Source organism: Olea europaea, unplaced genomic scaffold, assembly GCF_002742605.1.
Source record: "Olea europaea var. sylvestris unplaced genomic scaffold, O_europaea_v1 scaffold1899, whole genome shotgun sequence".
Taxonomy (NCBI): domain Eukaryota; kingdom Viridiplantae; phylum Streptophyta; class Magnoliopsida; order Lamiales; family Oleaceae; genus Olea; species Olea europaea.
The window spans coordinates 177,146-186,110 of NW_019236796.1; the positions used below are offsets into that span (position 1 = coordinate 177,146).

The window sequence follows — 8,965 nt, forward strand, 5'->3', positions numbered from 1 at the left end:
GCACTTCCAACTCCAAAAGTGATTTCAGGGGAAGTTATATTGAATCAGCTCTATCTAAAAACTTTTCTAACTACCAAAAGTATTTTGGTAAAATTAGCCAAATGAGGTCCAAAAGCAGCTTTTGAATTTCAAAAATTCCTTTTGGCTTTTCAAAAGCCATGCCAAACAGGCCCATAGAATAATCATGAGTTGATTACAACAAATCAATTAAAAAGATATGAGAAAATCCTAGAATTGAAAGAAAAATGACATTCCTTTTTTTTTTTTTTTTTTTTTTTTAAATGAATAGCATCTTCCTCGACAACCTGCCTCATTTGTGTATTTAATACTTCTTTCTCACGGGATTTCCTGACTGACTGAGAATTTTTTTGAGATTTGCTATTTATATTTTCTTACAAAAAGTCTCTAGAAGTTCAGTAAGTAAAAAATTCTCCAAAAGTCACCGTATATTTGAATACCTCGTGATTTATAGAGATTTCTAAAAAAAATCAATTGAATATCCTGTCACTTTTAAAGATTATTTAAAAATCTATAAAAATTCCAATTAAATACACGTAAACTTTTAGAAAGTTTTTAAAAGTCTCAATTGAATACACCTTAACTTTTTAAATTCTCAAAAAATTTTATAAGTCCCAAATGAATACACATCCTTAGTTATTAAACAATCTTGACTGCTTTTCAATTCTCTCGGTCAAATGTATCATCAATATCTCACTTTTTGGCTTGTGTATTACGTTTTTATTAATCTATGATACTATTGAATGAGTGGCTTAGTAGATGCTAATAGAATATGATAATCAATTACGAGCTCTTCTTCTCTCCTTTTATTTTATTTTATTTTATTTTTTTTGCAATTAAATAGGGAATATTTTTGTTCTTATGATCTGGGTGAAAGACAACTTTAATTTATCATGATGTATCAATTTGTAATTGAATAGACAGCAAAAAATGGACAGTAGATCTCAACTTGTTCTTATGATCTGGGATTTGGTTGATATGTGAAATGATAACTCTGATGACAATGAGGAGAAAAAGAATTGCCACACATCCAACTAGGGCTGAACAAGACTTTCGAACCTAGTTGAGTGGTTTTTTCTTAAATTAAATACCCGAAAAAATATCTGAATCGAAAATCGATGGGTTCGGTTCGATTCTCGGTTCTAGATCAAGACCTGAAAAACTGAATAAGAATTGAATCTCCCTAATTTTTTTATTAATTAGTCGTAAGCATGTGCATTGCATGTTTTGTATATTGATGAATGATAAACGTAGTATTTTTGATTTACCAATACTCTTTTTAAAAATAATATTTTTTAAAATGACAGAGGTAATTGATATTTTAAAGGGAAAATTACAATTACGTGTGTGTATGTGTGTGTCTATATATATATATATATATATATATATATATATAGACACACACTCACTGATTTTGTTTTGTTTTTGTTTTTTGATATAATTTAATTCTAGTTTCACTCCTTATATTAATTCCAATCCAGAATGATAAATATCAATTAAATATTTCACTCCTTATATTATATTAATTCTAAAGCAAATGACAAATACTAATTAAATTAGTATTCCAATTATGAGGGTATAGTGGGCATATAGTTAAATATGTAGGGGCAAATTGGAATTTAAAAGTTTCCACTCTCCTCACTTTTAATATATTATAGATTTATTTTAAATAAGTCAAATAATTTTTATTTTTCTAATTAAATTTGCTAACTTAGCTCAAACCAAAAAATATGAATTTTCTATTTCTAATTTTCAGTTTAAAGCTAATTTAATCAAATTGACATAAGTTTTATCCAAATTTGTTATTCCACCATAGTATCATTTCTACCCTTCTGGAGAAATCGAATTGAAATTTGACAACGTTCTCTTAATTTTTGTGAGTTGCTATTTTCCATTTCCTATGATTTTAACAATCAAATCTATGAAGAACTTGGTAAAAAGAGACACAAAAGACACATAAAATTAGGCTATATTATTTTATAGGAGTTAAGATTGAACACATCGTTAGTTGAATTAATGTAGTTTTATAAATATTAAAAAATTTAATTATAATACGGAGCCTAAAAACCGAACCGAATGGAATGGAACCGAACCCGAATGATTACATAATTAAATTTGAACACGATAATTTCACTTACTAAATACACGAAAATTTGGAGTCACTACTACGAGGAGTAAACTCCTTGTCAGCAAAATCCAATTAAACATTAACCTTTAATCTGTCGTCCGTCAATCAAGGAGTTTATTATGCCATTACACTTTCATATTCCAATTCCAATCACCTGCCGTTTTGGAGTTGCCAATGCAGTCAAATTACCGAAACGCGCTTTCACGTCTCGACTAGACCATTTCCGTTCAACATAACAACAAAAAAATCGAAACGATAGTTAAATATATATTATGCGTTACAAGAACGAGCCATGTTATTAGAGTTCCGTAATTGTTACTGGCACATACCAAGTCTCCTCGGAATGTACTAATACAATATATGTTTGGTTTGTAGGATAACAATATTCTAATCATTGTATCGTCGTTTAATTTGGTCTACTAATATTGACATTTTGATCTTATTTTAATAGATTAGGCTACCTAAGGATGGAATATGAATTAAAAAAAAAAAAAAATTAGTTGGAGATGAGAAAGATGGGAATAGGTCTAGAAAGGACAATCATTAAATACATTTATTGTCATTTCAACGTGAAAGTTACCCTTTAACAATACTAATTTGTGAATTGAATGTAGTCGTTAAAATATAGATAAATAAATAAATATGGGTAGAAATCATTTAATTGTAAAAATTTAATGTATCAAATTATTTATAAAAATTCAAGGATCTCATAAGGACAACCAGGCAATCATTAAATACATTTATTGTCATTTCAACGTGAAAGTTGCCTTTAACAATGCTAATTTGTGAGTTGAACGTAGTCGTTAAAATATAGATAAATAAATAAATATGGGTAGAAATTATTTAATTGTACAAATTTAATGTATCAAATTAGTTATAAAAATTCAAGGATCTCTTTTTGTTCAAATCTGCTAAAAATGATACGCTGCCAGTAATTATTTGGCTTAACAAAAATAATGGAGGAAGGGCAACGGTTGAAGATCAAATAAATAAATAAAAATACTTTTCTGAAAACCATAATTAAAAATTCATTCACCAATGGGTTTGTCTGTCGGGACGGGGGACCCAAATGGTAGTCAAAACAGTTAAGAGAGTGGTCCTATCTTTGATTGAGCTAGCAAAAATCGATGGACAAATTTATTATTATAACCATATACCAGTACAGATTTTTATACAAGAAGAAGACTCTCTCATAAAATAAAATGAGATACACTTCACAATTTGAAAAACCCGTCGGCAAAGTGTCAAAAATTCATACCATTTCTGACTTTGATCAGTAACTTGAGAGTGAAAGAAAATGTTTCTTTGTTCTGTTCGCTGCTAGATATACTGCGAGATCTGAGCATTAGCATTCAAGAAAATCTGTTTTTTTGCTTATAAGAAAAAGATGAAGTTTGGGAGGGAATTAGCATCCCAGATGGTGCAAGAATGGCAGGAAGCATACATGGACTATAATTATCTCAAAACATTGCTCAAAGATGTCCTGAGATTTCGACAGCAAAATGCTTCATCCTCTGAAGAAATTTCTAGAACACGCTCTCTGCAGAGAAGGGTGTCCATGTACAGAGCCTTTAGCGGGCTAACGAGTCGATACAGTACCCTCAAAGGGTCTCCTAGGAAGAATTCCCCAAGAAAGAATGAGGATGAAGTTATACTAGTTAGTGCAGTCCAGGGAGAGGGTTCAGAAAGTTGTTATCAAACCATGTTCTTGAGATCTTCAGAAGAAGGTGGAGAATATGAACTTGTTTTCTTTAGGAGACTTGATGATGAATTCAATAAAGTGGTTAAGTTTTACAAGAATAAAGTGGAGGAAGTGAAAATGGAGGCAAAGGAATTGAGCAAACAAATGGATGCTCTTATTGCTCTTCGAATTCGAGTTGATAAGCCTTCACTAGCACAAAATTATGCTCAAGAAATGAAGTTTTCATCATCTGACGCCAGTGGTTCATCCCCAGCAACAGTTATTGCAACTGTGAATGGAACTAAGCAAGGTAAGGCAATCATAGTGTAAATTAGTCATAGTGAGAGTTTAAATGGCATCAAGAATTCATATTCAAATTTTTCGAAGTGAGATAGCATAATCAGTTGATGATATATATAGAAATTGAGTCTTGTTTAAAATGAACAAAAACAATGCATAGCTTTAGGTGCTTATTAATTTTAGATATACAGTATCGTAACAAACATTTTCCATTCTCAAACTCTTCTTTCTTTTAAGGAGGATTGCATATGGATGTAATTCAAGAAATTGAGATGGGGACTTGTGAAGATGAAAAGAAGACAGAAAAAAAGGATTCAAATGGTTTTAGGCCTCCTTCATTACAAGTTTTGGATCATGTAAAGATCAATGTGGAACCAGACACCCCAGTTTCGACTCTGAAAAATGTCATCATGAGTTCAAAATCTGATCTATCATTCAGCAAGGATGAACTAAGAAAAGCAGAAGAAAAGTTGAGACAGGCCTTCATTGAATTTTACCGGAAGCTTCGACTTCTGAAGAGCTATTGGTAAAAAAATAAAAATCTTCAGATTTTACTGAAATTGAAGTACAAGTGACATAGTACTAACTGCTACATAATGTTTCAGTTTCTTGAATATGTTGGCATTCTCCAAGATTTTGAAGAAATATGACAAGGTATAGTGTGTTCCTTTTAATCGAAAGATTTTCTCTCCATATCTTCTTTTTCCTCTCTTCTCAACTCATTTAAGTGCAGATAACTTCCAGGAAAGCTTCCAAGTCTTACTTAGAGATGGTTGATAAGTCCTATCTTGGTAGCTCTGATGAGGTTTGTACCCAAATTTTTTCCTTTCAAGTTTGACAAACTATTTTGGCTCGTTTGATAAGGTAGAATGCATATAGGAAGGTATTAAGAAAGAAAAAGAAGCTAAAATCATGTTGATTATACTGTACAGTCCTGCAAACGGAACACATTCTTACAGTTTGCATTTATGTTTTCATCTTCTGCTTCATTAGGTTAACAGACTCATAGAAAAATTAGAGGCTACATTTATTAAGCACTTCTCGAATGGAAATCGAAGGAAAGGAATGAACTCTTTGAAGACGCAAGTTAAGAAAGAGAGGCACATGATAACATTTTTCCTTGGTAAGCTTAAGAAGAAAGAATCTTTTATTCTTTCAACTACCTAGGAAATATAAATTTGTAGTCCTAGGTGATTATTTAGACTAACTTCTTCTCACTGCAGGTTTGTTCACTGGCTGCTCAATAGCACTGGTAGTGGCTATTATTGTCTCTATACACGGGAGAAATCTTCTTAACCACGAGGGACGTAGGCAGTATATGGACAATATATTTCCACTTTACAGGTATATTTTAGCTATTAACAACTTCACGTGATTCAAAATAACAACTATTTTAAACAAGTATTATACATAATTAAGTTTCATATTTGTAGCTTATTTGGATTCATTGTCCTACACATGCTTATGTACGGAGGGAACACGTACTTGTGGAGACATTTCCGAGTGAACTATCCATTCATATTTGGATTCAAGCAAGGAACAGAATTGGGATATAGAGAAGTTTTTCTTCTAGCTTCCGGCCTTTCAGTACTCACGTTGGCTGCTGTACTCTCGAACCTTGACATGGAGATGGACCCGAGAACTAAAAGCTTCAAAACATTGACTGAATTGGTTCCATTAGGTCTAGTCACTGTAAGTTGCAGTCCCTTTTCTTTAACAACATGATGCAACATAACTCTATATATCTGAGGAATTTTGCTGTCTTTTTCACACAACTTTTTCCCTGCAGGTTCTGCTATTTATAACATTTTGTCCATTCAATATCATATATCGTTCTAGTCGCTTCTTCCTCATCCGATGCGCTTGGCATTGCCTTTGTGCACCTCTTTATAAGGTATAAAGATTGCATAACTGCAGAAAATGTATATGACTTGTTTGGTGTGGTGTATTGTACGTTATTAGAAAATACTAAAGAAGAAAAGAAGCTGAAATGTTGTCCACTATCCTATCCAGTACCATATGCAAAACATACGCATAAAGTGAAAGCATTACCTCATTATCATTTGTCTTCTGGTTGCCTTTTTAGGTTACTCTCCCTGATTTCTTCTTGGCAGATCAGCTTACGAGCCAGGTATGATATAATGCTTATTATTACAGAATAACAACAGGGTTCATAAATGTGTCAGTTCTCTTTTCGGCATTGTATTTCAAATTAACAAATGATTCAACAGCAAACAACAAACTAATAAATTTGGTTTTGCTACCCAATCAACGAAATTATATTAGGAATCATATTGCAAGATATGACGAAGTTTTATGTTAGCAATCAACCTAACACCCTCCTCTTTTTCCTGGGCTGGCAACCAGCTATGAAAAATATAAACGGAGTTGAGTTTGCAAATTATGCTTTCCTTCAGCCTTTAATTGACTTGTGCATTAATATCCTGTGCTTCTGCATTATAGGTTCAGGCCTTCAGGAGTTTGCAATTCTACATCTGTTACTATGGATGGGGTAACTTCAAAGAGAGATCAAACAACTGCCCCGACAGCGACGTTTATAATTCTTTTCTCATTGTTGTCGCAGTTATTCCATTCTGGTCACGCTTTCTTCAAGTAAACGTGTTGAATCTCGCACCAAACTTTAATCATTGAACTTTTTTCGATTTCAAGTTATCACCGAACTTCCACATTTATTTCAACTTAGGCAATCTCTATCTCCGTTAGTAAATGGAATTGAGATCGTATTTATCTTTGCTTTCTTTAATAAATTCTCAGTGCCTACGCCGGTCGATCGAGGAGAAAGATCCAATGCAGGGATTTAATGGCCTTAAATACTTATCAACAATCGTGGCACTTGTGATGAGGACAGTATATGATTTAAAGAAAGGAATGTTTTGGAAAATCATGGCTGCATCTAGTTCAGGAGTTACGACAATTTTCAGCACATACTGGGATATTGTTATTGATTGGGGACTTTTGCAAAGGAATGCAAAAAATCCATGGCTGAGAGATAAACTTCTGGTGTCAAACAAGGCTGTGTACTTTGTAGCCATAGTGAGTTTCACCATTTCTTTCATCAAACATTTAACATTTATTTTTTTTGATAGACTAATGACGTGTTTGGTAGGGAGGATTGGACAATACTCGAAGAAAAGCTAGCTATAATGTTGTTTGTTGTACCGTCTAGTCGTGTTTAGCAATAAATCCTTGTTTTAATTGAATTGCAGGTGTTTAACATCCTCCTGAGACTGGTATGGATGCAGTTAGTTCTGGATTTTAATGAGGCACCATTTCTCCATAGGAGAGCCATGATTGCAGTTGTTGCCTGCCTCGAGATACTTCGCCGCGGAATTTGGAACTTTTTCAGGTTTCGTGCATTCTCGAATTTTTCTGATTACATCAATAAATTGAACTTTTTCGGAGTCAGCTGCATAAATCTTTTTTTCTCACTCCATTCAATTCAGTGCTACATCTACTAGAAGATCTAAAGCAGTTCTTTCGGACAACTCAATGTCTGCTTTTGGACATACTACTGGAAAAAGGACAAGAAATAGGCATGAACTAATAATCAAGACATGAATTAGTATTTTAGCCTACTTATTCATATTGTCTATCAATAGTTAGAAGAAAAGACCTTGTTTAATATATTTTCGAGTCTTATTTAATATTGGGTACTAATACTGATAGACTCTGATTTAACATTTATCGCTTGATTTGGTTCTTTCTGATGGTGATGGTAATGCCTACTTTGTTTCATTGGGCAGGTTGGAGAATGAACACTTGAACAACGTTGGAAAGTACCGGGCATTTAAGTCGGTACCCTTGCCATTTAACTACGATGACGATGACAAAATTGTGTAACAAAATGTTTTTGGGTGCCAATAGCATAGAAAGATACAGATTTTATTTATTTTTTGCTTTCTTGTACGAGAGTGATAAATGTACGAACAAATGCAAAGATCTGTATATCACAAGGGATACTATTCTTTCTTCACGTGTGTAATTGATAGAATTATGTCCTTAAAATGTTGATAATTTAGAGACGTGTTTACTTATTTAAATTTTATTTTCAACGATTAGAATGAATTCAATTACGAGCAGAATTTTTATAAAATGGGTGGTGTCAAGGCTTGGTGGAGATTGTGAAATGATCATCCAGAAATAGTGATTCCAATTCTTTTTGTATGATATCATTGATTAATGAATACCTCAATACTCGAAATAATGCTACTGTCTTGCGTTTTACTTGCTGAACATTCTGCTTCTAGAGTCGTGAACAAATCATTCAAAAAGACGGGATCAATGTGCAACCAAAAAGATACACTTCAATTGGGGACGAGCAACAGCAAAATTTCATCTCTAAGCTATATTAATCAGTATTCATCACTTTCATGGTAGAACTTGCCTGAATGCCCAGTAGGGTTTCCATTGCAGCAAGGGCGCTCTGGGTATGAAAACTGTAGATTCCTGCAACAAGGTTGTCTTCCGAGATGAACGTCAGCATATATTGCGCTTGTCTGAATTTGGGCAGTATGACAATGTAGTAACCCAAGATTTGCTTCCCATTTATGAACTTATCTTTTGTGGGAGTTTCAATCTTGAAGAATGGCAGATGGACAGCGAGCCCTGTAAAAGGTAGAAACAACAATCCCTAAGTCAAGTTATCATATTTCTTTGAAATTTTAACATGAGTAAATGAAATAGGCAGAATTTTCCCACAAAACAATACAAGAGAGAGCACCACATGAAAGCCCTTTGAAACTCACTGCTACGAAGGGGAGCTTGTCGTATACACGTGCTTTGGTGGAGATTGATGCGTCAAAGGAACTGGTTCAAAC

At 33.3% G+C, this 8,965-nt stretch overlaps 1 protein-coding gene across 1 annotated transcript; it reads left to right on the forward strand.

The window, feature by feature from the left end:
* Positions 1-3,310: 3,310 nt before the first annotated feature.
* On the forward strand, positions 3,311-8,117 carry LOC111378907 (phosphate transporter PHO1 homolog 9-like). Its single transcript, XM_023002186.1, has 13 exons — positions 3,311-4,137; positions 4,365-4,653; positions 4,733-4,781; positions 4,861-4,932; positions 5,121-5,250; positions 5,351-5,471; positions 5,561-5,819; positions 5,917-6,021; positions 6,214-6,258; positions 6,591-6,740; positions 6,903-7,181; positions 7,355-7,494; positions 7,892-8,117. Exons 1-13 carry the CDS (start codon positions 3,534-3,536, stop codon positions 7,986-7,988), a joined length of 2,340 nt encoding a protein of 779 aa, XP_022857954.1. The 5' UTR covers positions 3,311-3,533; the 3' UTR covers positions 7,989-8,117.
* The last annotated feature ends 848 nt before the right edge of the window (positions 8,118-8,965 follow it).